The following is a 20,595-nucleotide window of genomic DNA, read 5'->3' on the forward strand; positions in this document are numbered from 1 at the left end:
ACAACAGTAAAATAGTACAATAAAAAACTCCCGTATAGCCTAGTATAATCAAACTAATAAGACGGGTGACATAAAATACCCATATTATAACAAATAAATAAAATATATTTGGAAATCGCCCTTTAAAACGAAGGCTCGGTTTGTGGTTCACAATTATTTGATTAAAACAAAGACAAAGCCACTTATATTAAAAAAAAAATATATATGTTTTTGTTAACAGAAGTTATATTGTGCTTTTAATTGCCTCCGCTATCGTCCTGTCAATCATACTCGCGGGTCATTTTCAGTAAAAATGTATTTCACCATCATCGGTGCCCAAGTTCTGACTGCTGACTGAACACTGGTCAGTGATCCTCTCTCGCTCGGCGCTGTCTAGCGCAGCTTCACCACACAGATTTAACTCTGCACAGCTAAATAAAACGGGCTGGTGGCAGACTAATATTTAATATTTCTGATGTAAAGATTTCTGTGAAACGCGTAAAGTTGCACAGAAGAAAGCCCAACAGGACCTGCCCTGTACAGTTTAAGAATCGGTAGCCATAGTAACGTTAGAGGACTATTATTTTGTTGAACAGACCTGAGCGACTACTGATGACGTCACATGCTCAGATTTGCTTGACCAATCGGCGGAAGGGGGCGTCTAAGGACCGCCCACATGTGGAAACGAATTTGGAAGTCATTTATTCGTTTTATGCCTCTGAACTAAAAAACGAAAAATCAAGCCGAAATCTCGTTTTTTTCGTTTTTTTTTAAAAAAACGAAAAAACGAATAAAGGTGCCGTTTTCTCGTTTCTGCTTATTTCGTTTCAAATTGGAAAACAAACTATCAAAACGTACACGGACCGAGAATCTTCTCAGTTTTCCTTTGGTATGTGAGATTCTGTAGTTTTGTTGGTCTGTTCAATAAGGTTCTACACTCTTAATCTTCAAGCAAAAATGACAGCGTATTTTACGTTGTTTCTACTGTTATCTGGAAAAATGTCCTAAATATCTGTGAATTTTATTGTAGGCAAGTCAAGTGTTTATTTGAGAAGGCTAAATTTATTGAAAGTGGTAAATGCACTGTCAGCAACTGGCGGGTTAGTCGTCACTTTAAAGTAGTTCACTTCCAGAATAAAAATGCCCTGAAAATTTACTCACCCCTGAGTCATCCAAGATGTTCATGTCTTTCAATTTGGATCAACTGGTTGAATGTCCAATTTGCAGTTTCGGTGCAGCTTCAAAGGGCTCCACACGTTCCCAGCCCAGGAATACGGATCTTATCTAGTGAAGTGATCGGTCAAGTGAACCAATCCTTTAAAAAAAAAATACTTGTATTTAACAAACAAAAAATTCTCCAAGCATTTTTCTAAATTACCTTAATAAAGAAATGCAAACAAATATAACCACTTTGCCATTAAAAACAAAATGGAAATGATTTGCAACAGTAAGCTGTGTGGGGAGGAGAACAAAAAAACTGTCATGGGCTCCAGTCGGACTCGGTCTGAGAATTCTGATAAGCTGTCCGTCAAGGGCCGGGCTAGGACCTACATTTGAGGCCCATGCAGGGCTTTGGAGTAGATTAACGTTGTGGACTTAAAGGAGTAGTTCACTTTTAAAAAAACTTTTGCTGATAATTTACTCACCCCCATGTCATCCAAGATGTCCATGTCTTTCTTTCTTCAGTCGAAAAGAAATTAAGGTTTTTGATGAAAACATTTCTCCATATAATGGACTTCATTGGGACCCAAACGGTTCAAGGTCCAAATGACAGTTTCAGTGCAGCTTCAAAGGGCTTTAAACGATACCAGACGATGAATAAGGGTGTTATCTAGCGAAACGATCGGTCATTTCAAAAATAAATAAAAAAGTTTAAGTTTTATAAGCACAAATGCTCGTCTTGCTCTGTTCTGTGATGCGCTTTCGTGACGTCACGTAATACGCAATGACGTTGAAAAGGTCACGGTTGACTTAGGCGGAAATACCGAGTCAGTGTTTACAAATGTGCGGAAGGAGGACCATATACACATATTCAAATGTCTTTGTGTCAGTTTATCGTTTAAAATGCCCATTTCATGTGCGTATCCTGGGTGTTTTAATATTAAAAAGCCTAAAAGAAAATTTAGGATTTTACGTCAACCGTGACCTTTTCTACGTAATTGTGTATTACGTGACGTCACAAACGCGCATCACAGAACAGAGCAAGACGAGCATTTGTGCTTATAAAACTTAAACTTTTTATTTATTTTTGAAATGACCGATCGTTACGCTAGATAACCCCCTTATTCATCATCTGGTATCATTTAAAGCCCTTTGAAGCTGCACTGAAACTGTCATTTGGACCTTGAACCGTTTGGGTCCCAATGAAGTCCATTATATGGAGAAATGTTTTCATCAAAAACATTAATTTATTTTCGACTGAAGAAAGAAAAACATGGACATCTTGGATGACATGGGGGTGAGTAAATTATCAGCAAAAGTTTTTTTTAAAGTGAACTAATCCTTTAAATTTGAAAAATAATCTGCGTTGATGTCTTTCTGCAGTTTAAATTAAATACCTTCTGATGTTCATTCATGTTTGTTTTATGCTTTAACTAGTAAATATGAAAAGATGATGGGTTCACATGCTGCTTGAACTAATACAGTGATCTGTCATTACAAATTAAAGAGCCACAAAACATTATTTATTGTTTGAATGTCTTTAAAAAATGACCAAATTTCTTACCAAAAGTAAAGTGCTCTGTCTTGTCTGTCGTCATGTTGTCAGTTTCCTGTTTGCTCTGTGATGTATTTTTCACTGCGTGAGAACATGATGTGAAGTGTGAGAGCGGCATGGCTTGTCGCACATAGCAACAGTGACTAAGGTGAACAGGGGTGTATTACAGAAAGCAATATTAATTTCAACTCAGAGTATGTTCCTGGTTAACACGCTAGACATTCTCAACAGAGTGATGAATCGATGAGTCACTGGTGGTTGTGCAATCATTTTTTTTTTCTTATTTTCTTTTTAATATTTAACCCTTGAGAATAAGAATTACATTGTTTGTTTGATGCTAATTATATAATAAGTCTATCAGATATGTATTTGTATTATATAAATACATTATAGGAAATGCTAATCCATGATGTGTGAAATTATAATATAAAATGTAATAAATATGCAATCTGTCATGCCCACTGGAGTCTCATATGCGCTGATAGCTCTGAAGAGAACTAACCCTGAAACAGAACCTGCTCTGGAGCAGGTTATGTTCAGAGAGTAAGTTGCTATGACTACTTGCATACCCTGAAAGTTACCTCCGTTTTTGGTCTTTGTGAATGGTCAGTTGGACAGATTGATATCCCTGGAGTTTAACTGGCTGTGTGTTATAATGTGATGATTAAGTGTGCCCTTACGTTTTTTGATCAATATGTATAGTAATATGTAATCAAGAAAGCATTAACTGTGTCAGGTCAACTAAATGACATATAGAATAATTTAAAATGACTGAATCAACCAGCCATCATTAGATTATACTAACTGAAATAAATTTTAACTAGTGTTATTAGAAATATTCACCATTCAGTTTTCACAGCAGAAATTGGATGTGCTTTTATAGGTACCTGTTTGGACAGAAGGTGGATGGAAATGCATTTGTGGTGTTTGGTGTGATGGACGGTGAGAAGAAAACAAGTATTCCTTCATCTCTGCAAAAAGTTCAGGTGAGAGACATTAAGCATCTTGCAATTGGGATCAAGCTAATTTCTCCTCACGTAGAGGACAGTTTTAAAAAGAAATGAAATAGCCTTTTACTGCATCTTGTAGACTGATGTTTCTGTCTTTCTCATATATGAATAGATTGTGACAGGAGAGGGTACTGCAGAACTGACCAATCAGATGATCACTAAGACCTTTCCAAACATTAACCAGCTGGTTGGACAATCAATCTATGTTTCAGTCAGTGTTTTAACAGAAAGTGGTAAGACTTAACATATATGTATGCACGTGTTTAAATGCATGTGTGTGAATGTATGTGATTAGTTAATGTTTGTGTGTTTCAGGCAGTGAAATGGTGGAAGCAGAAAGAAGAGGCATTCAGATTGTGACGTCACCGTACACCATCCACTTCAAAAAAACACCACACTTCTTCAAACCTGGAATGCCCTTCAGTGTCTCGGTATAAAACATTGAATAGATACTTGAAAACCTTAAAGAAAAGATTTCATCAATTTATTAACAGAGATCACTCTTTTTTGGGGGCTGGGTTTTATAAAAAGGTCTATGTAACAAATCCTGACCAGACGCCTGCTGCAAATGTGGAAGTGGAGGTCAATCCTGGAGGGGTCAGAGGTCAAACAAGAGATAATGGCATTGCAAAGGTTATAGTCAACACTCTGGGAGAATCATCTACACTAGAGATCACTGTAAGACCTGCCAAGACGTGCAACAAGCTTTTTGTTTGTTTCTTTGTTGTCTGTATGGATCAGCATGAATACTTTTTTCACAGGCTAAGTCTAAAGATCCACAATTAAGAGATGAACAGCAGGCAGTGAAGAAGATGACGGCTCAGGCCTACATTCCCAAAGGCGGCTCCAAAAACTACCTGCACATCGGCATTGATGCTGCTGAGCTTCAGATAGATGATCCAATTAATATCAATCTGAACACTGGCCAAAGTCCAGGATTCAAAGATCAAGACTACACATACATGGTAAAGATAATGGTTATTTCTTAATCTTCTGCACAACAAATGCATTATTTAATTACATAAATGTTTGAATATATCCACAGTTTGTGTTTGAAACCATACAAAGGTACAAACCATAAAGATATTTTTACCTTTTCAGATCTTGAGTAAAGGTCAGATTGTAAAAGTAGACAGGTTTAAGCGAAGAGGACAATCTCTAGTGTCTCTGTCTCTGCCTGTCACCAAAGACATGGTGCCATCCTTCCGCTTTGTGGCTTATTATCATGTGGGCTCGTCTGAGGTGGTGTCTGATTCAGTCTGGGTTGACGTGAAAGACACATGCATGGGAAAGGTTCGTCAACCATCAGTAGCTAAGTAGCTGATGTGCCAACTAGGCCTGTTTTTTGACACACCCTCTCTTGTTTTAACTACAGCTCCAGGTTAAGGTGAAGGACAAGATAAATACCTATGGCACAGGAGATGAGGTCAAGCTGCAGATAACTGGAGATCCTGGAGCTAAAGTTGGTCTGGTGGTGGTTGACAAGGCTGTGCATGTCCTTAACAAGAACAGACTTACCCAGACTCAGGTGAAGGATCTACATCAGACTTCACAGCACAGCATTACTTTTTTGGCCTAAAACATACATAACTGGTGTCTTTTTTGCACCTCTAGATCTGGGATGTCATAGAGCAGCATGACACCGGCTGTACTGCAGGAGGAGGAAGGGACAGTATGGGGGTTTTCACTGATGCAGGTCTGATGTTTGAGTCCAACACTGCAGGAGGAACCAACACCAGAACAAGTATTATTTATTTATTTATTTTCCATTTCTTATTCTACAGTTTTATTCACTGGACAAAGAGATTTTCAAGGGTTACTGTCCTTCAACTAAGGCATTTATAATCTCATTAACTGTATAATTTTGACTCTAAATCTGAGGTGTCATATGTGTAGAATTATCAGTCTTAGTCTAGTACGTTGTTAGTATTATTTTTTTCACATGTATTTTGTCCTTTTGTTTCTGTTGTTTGGCTTCCCATGTCTTAGTTCTGTGGTTTTAGAATATAGTTGGTTAAATTTACTAATTAGGTCTTGTTGCTCTCAAATTCTTTAACATCACCCAAGTAATTTTTTACAATAAACTAATTAATTCAAACAAATTGTCCTCTAGTGCCAGATTGTCCCAAAACTGCAAAGAGAAAACGAAGAGCTGAGAGTCTCCTGAAGATCACTAGTACACTGGGTGAGAAGCTACATTTTACTCAGATTTCGCTCATACAATTCAAATCAGAAAGGATATACTTGACCCTGATATACTTTTTTGTTCTTTGCTTAGGCGTAATGAATATGTAAATATGTGCTGCATGCTTTCCTCTCAAAAACAGAATTGCACAAAAAAAGAAAGTGGTCAGAAAACAGCATTTAAGAAAGCATGTGATTATAGTGATGTGCATGTTTGCACCAGCTCAGCACTCTAGACAAGACATGTCACATTTATTCATGTTGCACTTTACACAATACACTGCTTGAATGAAAACAGCTTTGCAGTATTAAACTGTGTAACATTCTATTAGTATTTTTACTCATGTCTGACCTCGATAAGACTAAAGAGACAAAATTATCAAGAGAAGATTTTAATGCGTAAGTAGGCGGAGCCAAAGCTACCTATAATTGCGTCAGACCAATGGCAGTTTGAAGGTGTTTACCACTCAGAAAGTTTCTATAAAGTTTGTTTTGGTAAGCTGTTTCGAACAAACAAACACCAGTTTTTTTCTCTGATTTTGCTTCAAGTATATCATGACCTTTAATGTGTTAGAGTGTGTTCACACTTGTCATGTTTGGTTCGATTAAAACAAACTCTGGTGCGATTGCTCTGTTAGTGCGGTTCATTTGAATAAATGTGACATGTAAAATAATTTGAGAAACTAATTATTATTGTTTAGCACGTTATTAAAATCTATTTTTGAACGGAGTAGGCCATTAATAATAAATATATTCTAAACATACTTAGACTCGTAGCATTCATCATGTTACAATGTACACTCATATTACTTCTATTGTTTTATAAAGAGCATGAAAACAACATCGCGCCGTAAGAAATTTAAATACAATGAATTGCCTATCATATTCAAAATGTTTTACTGGATTTCAAACAGTTTAGTCAGGAATTATAATTTGGGAAAAACCCAACTATGATTTTGTAATCATATAGACATCCTGAACATCATGTATGATTTTATAGTATAGAAGATTCTGCAGTCATAGACTCACTGCTTTGTACTGTAAAAGGATGTACTTTGTACTATAAAAAATGATATTTTATATATGAGAAGTAATTGTTATCGTTTAGCACTGTATTAAAATATATTTGTGAACAGATTATTAATAATAAACGGTCTAAACATTCTTAGATGCGATTTCTTGTTGTGCTTTTCTTTAGTGTGGTAGCTGTTTGTACATGTAGAAGATCTGCAGAGTTACAAAGCTCAAAGTCTCCCACAAAAGGATTTATTCTATCTAAAAGAGAAAGCTGATCCAGACCGGGCTAAAATGCTTCATTCAAACATGTTTACGTCACGATGTGGGAAATATTTGTGTAATGCTGCCCAAATGTTCACGCAAAAAAGAAAGGCATGGTTTCAGCATCCGCAGTAGTGTTGATGCAGCCATATCAGGGAGACGCTGTGTGTTTCTATGTGAAAGCAAAAGCACTTTATTTGGCCTTCTGAAAGTAGATGCAATTAGAAATCATTGGTTAAGATTTGTTTACAACAGAACAGCACGACCCAAATGTTCAAATTTTTACAACGCATTTTATGGACGACAGTTTCGTGAACCTAAGAAAGTACAAGGCTGGCTGTGCACAAAGACTATTTAAAAAAAATTAAAATTGCATTTGCAGTAGTCCAGTCTAGAAACGACAAGGGCCTGGACAAGAAGTTGTGCAGCATGCTTTGTCAGAAAGGGCCTGATCTTTCTGATGTTGTGTAGTGCAAACCTGCAGGATCGAGCAGTCTTTGCCATGTGCTCTTTGAGGGTCAGCTGGTCATCAAAGATTACACCAAGATTTCTGACCGAAATTGATGGGGTAATCATTGATGAGCCTAACTGAATCGTGAAGTCATGCTGTAGAGTCGGAGTGGCAGGGAAGACAAGAAGTTCCGTCTTTGCCAGGTTGAGCTGTAGGTGATGTTCTTTCATCCATCCCGAGATGTCCGCCAGGCAGCCTGACATCTGTGCAGCTACCATTGGGTCATCTGGTTGAAAAGAGAGATAGAGCTGTGTGTCATCGGCGTAGCAGTGATAGGAGAAACCATGTGCATGTATGATAGGACCCAGTGATGTAGTGTATGTGGAGAAGAGGAGGGGTCCAAGAACCGATCCCTGAGGAACTCCAGTGACCAGTTGATGTGGTTTGGATACCTCCCCTCCCCAGGCCACCCTGAAAGATCTACCGGTGAGCTAGGATTCAAACCAGCGGAGAGGAATCCCAGTGATGCCCAGTGATGAGAGTGTAGACAGGAGAATCTGATGATTGACAGTGTCAAAAGCAGCAGAAATATCCAGCAGAATGAGGACTGATGATTTGGAATCGGCCTTTGCAATTCGCAGGGCTTCAGTGACTGAGAGTAGCGTGGTCTCTGTTGAATGGCCACTCCTGAAACCTGACTATTTAGCATCCAGTTTGTTGTACTGTGAAAGAAACCGTGAGAGCTGGTTGAAGACAACTCGTTCGAGTGTTTTCCCTACGAATGGAAGGAGAGAGACAGGTCTGTAGTTTTCTAAAAGAGAAGTGTTTAATGTGGGTTTTTTGAGCAGTGGCGTTACCCGAGCCTGCTTGAAAGCTGTGGGGAAGATGCCTGTGAGGAGAGATGTGTTGATAATGTGCGAGTGCCAGTAAGAGTGTGGGAGAGATTGTTTGGAGAAGGTGTGAGGGGATTGGGTCGAGAGGACATGTTGTAGGATGGCTGGAGCGGAGAAGTTTGGATACGTCTGCCTCGGTGAGGGGACAGAAGGAGAAGATGGGAGTTAGAACAGTGGATGTGGTTGATTGGAGGTCCTGTGGCGTTGAGAACTGGTTACTGATTGTTCTAGTTTTGTCTGTGAAAAAAGAGGCAAAGTCGTCAGCGGTTATCAAAGTGGTGGGAGGTGGAGAAGGGGGGCAGAGGAGAGAATTAAATGTTCTGAAGAGATTACGCATGTCTGGAGCGCTGGTGATCTTGTTGTGGAATTGTGAGGATTTGGCAGTGTGGACTTCAGTAGAGAAAGATGAAAGCAAAGATTGATACCTACTCAGGTCCGACGGATCGTTTGATTTGCGCCATTTTCTCTCTGCCACTCTGAGTTTGGTCCGATTCTCACGAAGAACATCGGATAACCAGGGGTTAGAAGGGGCAGCCCGTGCTGGCCTGGAGGAGAGAGGACAGATGTCGTCTAGACAAGGTTAAGGTAGAGCATAAAGTGTCAGTAGCTGCATTCACATCTAGAGAAGAGAAATGGGTAGGCGAGGGAAGAGAGGAGGATACTACAGAGGAAAGAAGGGAGGGGGAAAGGGAGCGTAGGTTGCGTCTGAAAGTAAGGGAGATGGTGGCACCTGGGCAGCAAAATGTAAAGTAAATGTAATGAAGAAATGGTCAGAGATATGTAGTGGTTGTACCAGAATGTTATATGTAGAACAATTGCGTGTGTAAATTAAGTAGAGTTGGTTGCCTGATTTGTGCGTGCTAGTAGTGGGGAGGCGTTTGAGATCAAATGAAGCTAGGAGTGACTGGAAGTCTGTAGCATAAGGCGTGTCTAGGTGAATGTTGAAATCGCCGAAGACTAAGAGTGGAGTGCCATCCTCCATGAAAGAGGACAGCAGTCCGTCCAGCTCATCTAGGAAGGTTGCTAAAATTTTGCCAGGGGGACGGTAGATTACCACAATCTGGAGGAGTCTTATAAGAGCTGTTACAGTAGTGGCATGATATTCAAATGAGTTGAGATTGCCTAGGGGAGAGTGGGTAGAGTATTTACAATTGTTAGAAATGAGCAAACCAGTGCCCCCACCCCGGCCAACTTGCCTAGGGGTGTGAAAGAGAAAGAGAAATTGTTAGAGAGAGCAGCTGGGGTTGCCGAGTCTTCTGGACGAATCCAGGTCTCAGTCAAGCCCAGGATGCTGAGTGTGGAATGTAAGAAAAAAGCAGAAATGAAGTCGGCTTTGTTGACAGCTAACTGGAAATTCCAAAGACCCACAGAGAAAGAAAGAGGTACAGTGGAAGATGTAGCGATAGGGCGCCGGTTAGCAGGGTTACGTAGCCTTCTGCGTGTGTTTTTAGAGCGAGGTTGAGAGAGAACCGGAATGGTTTGGAAACACATGATAGACGTGGAAGGATAGAGGATAGGAAAGTGTGAGGGAAGATAAAAATGATACTTAAGTGTGTGCTCGGTGTCGTTGCTCAGTTAAAGTCACGCAGGAAAAAGTCGTCTGTCTTTACACTCGTTGGTCTTCACACGAGGAGGCTGAGCACGACGGCTGAACGCTTCCATGTCAGCGCCCGGTCATCAAATAAATACAGTCTAAGAAACTAGAGTGAAAACAGCTGTGGCCGGCTTCTGATCAGCCCAGCCAATAAGGTTAAAGGACTGCTAATAGCTCAAGACAAAACTAACACTTTGCACAATCACACAGGCTCGTTCTCAGCTGAGGCGCAAATTATTCTAATTACCAGTAAGTGCAATCAAATATAAAAACCCCAACGAAAATGCAGAGTAGAAATAGGTAAGAAACAAACTATTCCTTCCTAGCAGCAAGCAAATAATTTAAACAACAGAACTGCGACCAAGTATTCAAAACACTTACAGGAGCTGCCGTCCATCCCTTCTGGTGACTAATCAGCTTTCCCGATTAGTCCAAGTCATTCCAAGTCATTCCTTTCAAGTCACAAGCAAGTCTCAAGTCCTCAAAGAGTTAAAGTTAATTAGATAATTAAGTGACTAATTAAATGATGATTGTGCATTAGTGATGAACACCTGCTGTTGTTGAGAATTACAGAGGATCAAATGTTGATGTTTTATTGGTTAAAATGATGCCACCATCATGGAGATCAGGGTTTGCTTTAGTTGCTTTCTTCTGTGATTGTTATCAAGTGTTCATCACTAATGCATATTCATCATTTAAACAGTCACTTAATTTTTTCATTACTTTTAACTCTTTGAGGACTTGGGATATGACTTGAAGATCTATTTGTGACTTGAAAGGTTTGACCTGGTTCCTCCTCTGGTGAAATCAGCTGCTGTGTTCATGGGTGGAATAAATATGACATGACTTTTACTTTCTGACCCCTGGACTTTACACCTCTGATAATATGTTCACACTGAAAAACCCAACAAGTTAGGACAGGGGTTCCCAATCCTGCTCCTGGCGATCAACCGTCCTGCAAAGTTCAGCTCCAACTCTAATCAAACACACCTGCTTTAATTTTCAAGCAATCCTGAAGACTTAAATTAGTTGATTCAGGTGTGTTTGATTAGAGTTGGAGCTGAACTTTGCATAACAGTTGATCGCCAGGAGCAGGATTGGAACATTATAGTCCAGACCAAACAAACCAAGAGAACCTAACGGCAAGTGTGAATGCACTCTTAAAGACCGAAAGCCCTTTTGCGTTTAGGTCACTTCAGTTCTCAAACACGTTTCCATGTTTTGGGGATCTCTTTAGTTCTTATACTCCCCTCATTGTTCTACACTAACATTGTCTTCTCAGCTGAAAAATACTCCGGTGAACTGAAACAGTGCTGTGTTGATGGGATGAGGGAAAATAAACTTGGCTACACATGTGAACGAAGAGCCAGGTACATCGTTGATGGAGTAGCATGTGTCGAGGCCTTCCGGCACTGCTGTAACGAGATGAAAACCCGCAAAGACATGAATGCTGAAGAGGAGGAGATGGTTCTGGCTCGCAGTAAGTATATGAACTGATGGCTAGCTTGTGCAGTGCTTTTGTAAGCAATCAATGCATGAAATAAATCCAACTCTCACTTGAACAAGGATCTGGGGGCAGTGATTGACAATGGTATTTTGAGTCTTGGGTAGTTTGTAAAGCAGTAAGTGTGGATAATAGTGAAAGTGGATATTCACCAGAGAGAATAATAATAATAATAATAATTTATTTGATTAGATTATCTGATGTGTTTTTCCCTTTTTTTCCCCTCTTGATCTGATACAACAGGTGATGATGACGACGACTATTATACGGAATCTGAAGACATCGTGTCACGTACGCAGTTCCCTGAGAGTTGGCTTTGGGAGGAGATTGATCTATGTGACAATTGGTGAGTAGGAGACATTTAGATAAATCTTAAGCCGGGCAAACACTACGATTTCTGTGCAATTTCTTTGCGATTTCAGCAAGGTACCAACTCACATTGTACGAGTAGATTGCATGTGATGTAAAGCCAAAGCTCACGATTTATGTGCTCATATACACTGTAAAACCCAACAAGTTAGGGTAATTCAAACCGTTTGAGTAAACCAATTGCCTTGGCTTAAACCATGTAAGTTTTAAAACTGTGCAGTTAAGTAATTAATTGATTAATTAAGTGATGATTGTGCATTAGTGAGCACCTGCTGTTAACAAACAGAACCACTGAAGAAAAGAGAAACACAAGAACTAGGCCTACAACTGACTTCAGCCACAGCCTCAGATGAAATCAACTGAAATAAAAGACATTAAATCTCTCAAGATCTGATTAAACAACCCCACAAACAGCATCACCAGCTCCACTTGTTAATAACCAGGCTGACTTTATTTCTGTCAGACAGCTACAGAAGATCTTATTGAGAATTAAAGGTTTAGATGTTGATTTGTTTCATTTGAAGTAACCATGTTAGAGATCAGTGTCTGCTTTAGTTTGACTCTTGACCTTTGTGCTAGTTTTTATCTCCTTTTTTTATGTTTTTTATTCCCTTTGCTGGCTGTTGTACTAGTCATGTGTTTCTGAAACATACTTGTTATAATAAAAAAAAAAAACAGTGAAAATATGGTCAAGTGTTGGTTGTTATATATTGATGATGATGATGAGTATCATCAGTTGGTGAAATGATCTCATTCAGAATCTAATCAAATCATTTAATATAAAAAAAATTTTCAAACAGTTTTGATCTGTGGCAGCAATCAGACTCGCACATACATCAAGATTCAGCATATGAATCTCAACAATGGTGACCATTTAAAAAAAAAAAAAACTATTCATGCTGCATTTAAAAATAAAATAATCATGTTGCAATGCATGCTGGGTACTAACATAGTACAAAACTCACCCATGGCTCCCATCATGCATTGCTGCATGAGTTTTTTTTTTTTCCATTTGTTTATTAGAATCTTAATTTTATTTATTTTTTTAAATGGTCCATATTCATATTGAGATTCATATGCTGATTTGGAAATTCCTTCCTGTTAACTGATTGTCAAAGAACAACTGGCTCTTAGAATCACTGTCATTATGATCAATACAACTAATAACACAGCATCAACTTAATTGGAGATTAGACTACGAATAAGATCAGTTCACTAACTGATGATTGTCATCATCATCAATATATAACAACCAACACCTGATCATATTTTCTCTGGACTTTTCTGTTATAACAAATATGTTTCAGGAACACATGCGTACAACAACGTGTATGAGCCGTTTTAGGGGAGGCGTGGACGAGTCTTAACTTTTATAAAGAATATCTCTTTGGGTTTGAGACTTTAGTCTTTGCAACTTTAGAGATCTCATCTATGCATGAACAGCTTGTAACACTCCAAAGAGAAAGGAAAACTTGAAATCGCATTATATGACCCCTTTAATCTGATTCATATGCATCAGTCATACATGAATGAAACAGGTAAGATTTATGTGGTAATTTACAGCAAAGTCCCCACACTGCTAAATGTGTTTCCACACTACCGAGTGTTAAAGTAGCTTTGAAGCAGTGTTGGAGTTAAGATAATTATGTGATTATTGACCATTAATTAAGAACGTCTGTTGTTATCAAGAAGATTCACAGAAGGAAAGAGAAACACAAGAACTACAACTGACTTCAGCCACAGCCGAAGATGAAATCAACTGAAATAAAAAAAGACATTGAATCTCTCAAGATCTGATTAAACAACTCCACAAACAGCTTTACCAGCTTCTCAATACTAACCAGGTTGAATTTATTTCTGTCAGACTTCTAGAGAAGCTCTTATTGCGAAAATATTTAGATGTTTTATTTTCATTTGAAGTTACCATCAAGGAGATCAGTGTTTCCTTTTATTGGGCTCTTGGGTCCATGACTCTTTGGTGTCATATTACTGTGGTTGTATTAAATGTGTGATGAAATAAAACATGTTTAGCTTAGCCAGCAAGAAGTATAATCCACTGACATCATTTGAAATATAATCGATAAAATATAAAGGGACAAATTCCCAACAAAATGAAACATTGGTCTCCTTGATGGTGATTTCAAATGAGCATGATACATCTAAACCTCTAATAATTCTCAATAAGTGCTTCTCTAGAAAATGCTTCTCTAGTTAATCTGGTTAGTAATGTGAAGCTGATAAAACTGTTTTTACTTGTAATTTCACATATATATCTCATATTCCAGTCCAACACCAGCCAGAGAAAAGGTGATCTACCTGAAAGACTCTATCACTACCTGGCAGATCTTGGCTGTCAGTCTGTCACCAACACTTGGTAAGGTGAAGCTGCAAACCCAGAATACATGCTCTGAAAAACGACATTAGCATCCAGGAGCTGCTACTTTAAGACCTTCTGTGTGTCTGTGTTCCTCCTCAAAGGCATCTGTGTAGCAGAACCTGAGGAGATGGTTGTTTTTAAACACCTTTTCATTGACCTCAAGATGCCTTACTCAGCTGTGCGCGGTGAACAACTGGAAATCAAGGCCATTATTCACAACTACACCCCAAAGAAGCAGAAGGTAGATATGATTTAATATTAAAAATTAATTCAGTTTATATGTACATTATAGCCATATGTGTTGTAGTAAACATTTCTGCTTTAGTCAAATTACCTAGATCCTTGGGCTGCTCATGACTCAATCTGAAGGAAAGTGTAGTGTTTGTGCTAAAAGAGGAATATTTCCTATCATCACACATTTCATATTAATTTAATTTGGAGGAAGTTTTGTCTAGATACTGTATTTAAGTGATTTGAGTCTCATTCTCCTGTTTTCACCAGGTGCGTGTGGAGTTCATGGAGACAGAAGATGTTTGTAGCTCTGCCAGTAAGAAAGGCAAATACAGAGCGATAGTAACTGTTGAAAAAGGCTCCAGCATAGCCGTTCCCTATGTGATTATTCCCATGACGCGGGGAAGTCACATGATTGAGGTGAAAGCTTCAGCATATGATTCTATCTACACTGATGGAGTGAGAAAGCCGCTGAAGGTGGTGGTACGTCTGATGACACTTTTTTTTGTAAATTTTCATTTCATTTGGTTATTAGCCTCATCAATAGATGTTTGTCATATTTTCAATAGATAAACTACAGCATCACAGGTAGTTAACACTCTTTCTCTCTTTCAGTCTGAGGGTGTGCTGATTCCATTACATAGACAAAACGTAGAGCTCAATCCTACTAAGAATGGTGAGATTTACTGTGGACCATAACTTGCATCCAATCACAAAATCCAGTGAATTAATGTGATTTTACTTTTGCCTAGTCAAGACAAAAACAATTATGAATATCATTACAATCAACTCCTGATCTTTTCTTGCTCAGTACTCCTCAAATGTGTACAAAATGTGATCAGCACGTGACTCATGACTCTTCCTCGATATTGCTGTTCTTCCCTGTTTCTCATCCCAAATGGAACAGGAGAAAAACCTATATTTCTTAAAGGCGAAATACCAGCTGATTGGGTTCCAGACACACCTGCTAACACGTACATATCAATTACTGGTAAGGAAAAATATATTTTCAATGAGAATGAGTATTTTTTATAAGTAAATAGAAGTGGAGTCTATCTACAGTCATATTGTCTTTTTTCCATGTCCACAACAAATTTGTTGCATCCTTACTTAATGCTGGGGCTGGTTCGTAATAACTAATCGCAGTTTTTTTTATTCTTTTTTAAGCTCTTTATCATTTGCTGCCTCATCTGTTTGAGCTAAAGCTTAATTCACATGGATACGTATGACCAAATACTTTTGATGATAACTGAAAATATTATTTAAAATTAACTCTAAGGGCTGGTTTCACAGACTGGGTTTAGACTAAATCAGGATTAGGCCATAGTTCAATTAGGACATTAAAGCAATTTTTATAGCCATGCCATCTTGTGCATCTTGAGACAAAACAAGAGCACTGACATATTTTAACATCAATCAGTACAAGTTTCTTTCAGTTGAAACAGCTCAGATTTACATTTTAATCTGGGATTAGCCTTAAATTTTGTCTGTAAAACCGGGGGTGAGTGTTTATCAGAGGTGTAAAGTCCAGGGGCCAAAGATTAAAAGTCCTGCCATATGTTTATTCCACCCATGAACTCAGCAGCTGATTTCACCAGAGGAGGAACCAAGAGATTCCTTTCAAGTCACAAGAAAATCTCAAATCAAATCCCAAATCCTTAAAGAATTACAGTTAATGAGATAATTAAGTGACTAATTAAATGATGATTGAGCATTAGTGATGAACACCTGCTGTTATTGAGAATCACAGAGGATCAGATGTTGATGTTTTATTGGTTAAAATGATGCCACCATCATGGAGATCAGCGTTTGCTTTAGTTGGGCTCTTGACCCTTGTGTTAGATCTATCATTGTAGTACTGCATGTGATGTTATAAAGCAGAGAGATTAATGCCCCACAGAGAAAAAGTCACCATCGTGAGGTGATATGGTTATATCCAAAATATAGTTGAGGTTTTGAATAATCAACTTAATTTTAAACATATGTAGAGCATCTAAAAAACATTGTTCTCCAGTATATTTTAGACACACACAGACATTAAGAACCAGCATATGAATCTCAACAATGGTGACAATCTACAAAATGCTTAATGTTGTGATACATGAAAAACTCCCATCATGCACTGCAGCATGAATAATTATTGTCACCACTGTTGAGGACCATATGATAAATGTTCATGTCTAAAAGCCTAATTATAAACATAGTTTATTTTGTTTCATGTCAATATAGAAGCATTATCGCAGCATTTGTTTAATAGGGGTGGTGATGGCGCAGTGGATAAGACACATGCCTTTGGTGTGAGAGACCTGGTTTCGAATCCACTGTGAGACACTTAACTCCTAGTTGCTCCAGAGGCGTGCGACCTCTGACATATATAGCAATTGTAAGTCGCTTTGGCGTCAGCTAAATGTAAATGTAAATAGGCCTTTTTTCAGTTCTGTAAAAGTCAAACATAATGAATAAACCATAGAGTGAAATATTAAGACGAGAGATTGAAGCCAAGAATGTTCATTCAGAAGTTATGAGATGATAGCAAAAGCTAATCTGCTTCTTCCAGGTTTGGTTCAGCATTGCACAAATGTTTGCTGTTATATTATATATTGCAATTGCTTAGAAGCAGATTTATCTTAATTGATTAAAAGGCTCAAGAACCCAACTATGGTGGCAATGTTTTTTTTTTTTTCCTTCCAGTTGATTTCATCCAAGGCTGTGGCTGAAGTCAGTTGTAGTTCTTGTGTTTCTCTTTTCCTCAGTGATGTTGATTGTTAACTGCAGGTGGTCATCACTAACGCGCCATCATCATTTAATTAGTCACTTAATTATCTCATTAACTTTAACTCTTTGAGGACTTGGGATATGACTTGAGACTTGCTTGTGACTTGAAAGAAATGTCTTGGTTCCTCCTCTGGTGAAATCAGCTGCTGAGTTCATGGGTGGAATAAACATATGGCAGGACTTTTACTCTTTGGGTCCTGGACTTTCCACCTCTGTCCATCACATATCAGGCATCCAGTGTTGGGGGTAACGCATTACAAGTAACGCGAGTTACGTAATAATATTACTTTTTTCAAGTAACTAGTAAAGTAACGCATTACTTTTTAATTTACAAGATAATATCTGAGTTACTTTTTCAAAAAAGTAACGCCAGTTACTTTTTGGCAGCGGCTATTTGCACTAAGTGTAAATAGCGATAGACGTTATTTACACTAAGTGCAAATAGCAATTAGATGCTATTTACACCAAGTGCAAATAGCACATTTTTTTAGTGACAGATGCTATTTACACTAAGTGCAAATAGCAATGGATTCTATTTACACCAAGTGAAAATAGCTATATTTTTTTACGATATACTATTTACACTAAGTGCAAATAGCTACAGATTCTATTTACACTGTTAAAATAGCAAGATTTTCTGCTATTTATACTACTTATTGCAAATAGTGGCAATTATCTGCACCTCAGTATTGTAGTACATTATAAAACAGTACGCAATAATAACGTACTGAGTGTAAATTATAATTTTAACTCAAATTTATTAAATGGATGCCACCTTATTGGGACAATAAAGCCATCCCTACACCTACCCTAACCCTACCCGATACTTTATTTTCAACTTTTTGATTATTTCCTTCATTTTTATTGAAAATAAATGCCTTTCTGATGCGATATGAGATTTGAAAAGGGAGAAAAAAATGTTTGGCAAAAGGTGGGCTCGAACTCGGGTCACTCGCGTCAAAAAGCATACGCCTTACCATCTACGCCACTGAAACTAATATTTAACTAGCTTCTTTGATGTTGAACATTAGTGAGCGGAGTTAGTGTAAATAGCCTTTGCCAACAAGATGGGCTATTTGCACTTAGATGGGCTATCCCACTCGCAAAAAACAGATTTAGTATTCATCAAAATGAATTAAAACAGTGAAATGCAAACTCAGAATATGACGCAAACTGCAATAATTAAATATGTTAAACAACACAAATGTATCTAATCCCATTTTATTAACCAATGTCTTTGCTGCTGACCTTTGATGATCCAGTTCAACCATACTAATAATCAAAAATGACTTTAGATGAACTAACAATTGTGCTTCATTGTTTTTTTATTGCTGAAGAGTGTTAAACTTTCTTATCCTGAGTTTTACTTTACAGACGTGAATTTACTTTTCCTTCACAAGATACAGGGCTTTTACATTTGTATTAATGTAATTTCTTGTATTAAAAACAATCAAGCCCTGCTCATATTTAAAAAGTAACGCAAAAGTAATGTAAAACATTACTTTCCATAAAAAGTAACTAAGTAACGTAATTAGTTACTTTTTTAGGGAGTAACGCAATATTGTAATGCATTACTTTTAAAAGTAACTTTCCCCAACACTGCAGGCATCCTCCACAACATATAGCTAAGAATTACAGTAAATATAAAATACAGAAATAAAGTACAGATTTACTGTGATTACTTTTATAATACAGTAGTTGTATATAATACATTTCTGGTAATTTAGCCGAGAATGATTCTGAAATGAAAGCTGCCCACCTATTTTTTTTTTTCATTCTCACTTAGGTGTATCAGCATCCTTTGAAATCAATCCAATTCTAATTTAACTCGCCACCAGCAAAAATCACGTTTAAAAGCTTGAATTACACAACGATGAATGAAACAGCATGAAAAGAATGAATAATGTCCCCTAAATCTACTAATTTAGTGATTGATAATCTAATAACAATCTGTTTTAATGCACAAGGTAGTTTGATTTGCTCTGCTGATAATATCCAATTTTGTTCTATAAATGTCTTAAAAGTTTAATACAGCGGTCTCTTCTATGGTGCTGGTAGTATTACGCTAACTTCCGAGAAAGTATTGGGGGCTCCACACAGCAAAAAATCCAGGGTGAAATTAACTCTCCTGGGAGTACATGTGAGACCACACTCAAGAGTGTGAAAGTGTTAAAATAAGAGTGTTAAATTAACACTGAAGCAGAGTTAAAGTTAATGAGGTAATTAAGAGATTCATTGAGCGATGATTGACCATAATTTAAGACACCTGATGTTAACGAGCAGAATCACCAAAGAAGAAAATCACAATTTCTGTGTCACCATTATAGTGGTCAGTGTTTGCTTTAGTTGGGCTCTTGACCCTTATATTTTTTAAGTTAGATTTTGTTTGGATACTGTAACTGAGTTACAGCAGAGAGACAAACAAAAGGAAAACAGAGGTCATGTGATGTTGGTAATATTATTACATAACGATCATTTGATCTATATTGCCAAACTCATTCAGAATCTAAAACAGTCAGATTTACCTTGTTGATTATACAAATCCTGTGATTCTGCAGCATTCAATAATAAAAAGGGGTCCTTGAAAGTTGTTCTGGTAATTAAAAAAAAATAAAAAAAACTTGTTTTAGACACACACAGATATCAAGATTCAGTGTATGAATCTCAACAACGGTGACATACAGCATAAACAGATCAACTCTAAACATTAGAAAACACCCAGAATGCACTGCAACATGCTTTTTTGATTGTCACCGTTGTTGAGATTCACAGGTTGATTCTTGAAGTTTGGGTGTCTAAACAATAGACTCTTGACAAAGATTTTTGAACAAACAACTTTCAGAAATCCTTCAGATTGTATTGGAAATGCTGGCAATCCTATGCTAATGAATCACAAGACTGCTATAATCAACAATTTTCTAAATCAGAGATTTGGCTCTGAAGCAGTTCAGAGATTTAGGAAAAACAATACACACACATATATACATATGCATATATTTTTTTTCCTTTTTCTCTTTGCTTATCTGTCTGTCTGTTATAATTCTGTTATCAAAGCATAGCAAAATCTAACTTTAAAAATTTAAGGGTCAAGAGCCCAACTAAAGCAAACACTGACCACTATAATGGTGACACAGATATTGTGATTTTCTTCTTTGGTGATTCTGCTCGTTAACATCAGGTGTCTTCAATAATGGTCAATCACCACTCAATGAATCTCTTAATTAACTCATTAAC

General features: G+C 37.6%; 1 protein-coding gene across 1 annotated transcript in view; it reads left to right on the top strand.

Annotated features, from left to right (window-relative positions):
- LOC306872965 (complement C3-like) overlaps positions 1-20,595 on the top strand; it is a 74,195-nt gene that overhangs the window by 25,130 nt on the left and 28,470 nt on the right. Inside the window, exons 8-23 of the mRNA XM_079421937.1 lie at positions 3,579-3,681; positions 3,818-3,938; positions 4,021-4,136; positions 4,237-4,383; positions 4,467-4,670; positions 4,807-4,998; positions 5,081-5,233; positions 5,320-5,449; positions 5,819-5,890; positions 11,388-11,585; positions 11,853-11,955; positions 14,264-14,352; positions 14,457-14,596; positions 14,857-15,069; positions 15,202-15,262; positions 15,494-15,577. Of these exons, the coding sequence (XP_079278063.1) occupies positions 3,579-3,681; positions 3,818-3,938; positions 4,021-4,136; positions 4,237-4,383; positions 4,467-4,670; positions 4,807-4,998; positions 5,081-5,233; positions 5,320-5,449; positions 5,819-5,890; positions 11,388-11,585; positions 11,853-11,955; positions 14,264-14,352; positions 14,457-14,596; positions 14,857-15,069; positions 15,202-15,262; positions 15,494-15,577 (2,126 nt within the window). The remainder of the gene's footprint in view (positions 1-3,578; positions 3,682-3,817; positions 3,939-4,020; positions 4,137-4,236; positions 4,384-4,466; positions 4,671-4,806; positions 4,999-5,080; positions 5,234-5,319; positions 5,450-5,818; positions 5,891-11,387; positions 11,586-11,852; positions 11,956-14,263; positions 14,353-14,456; positions 14,597-14,856; positions 15,070-15,201; positions 15,263-15,493; positions 15,578-20,595) is intronic.

This window comes from Barbus barbus (genome assembly GCF_936440315.1).
Source record: "Barbus barbus genome assembly, chromosome: 7".
Lineage (NCBI taxonomy): Eukaryota > Metazoa > Chordata > Actinopteri > Cypriniformes > Cyprinidae > Barbus > Barbus barbus.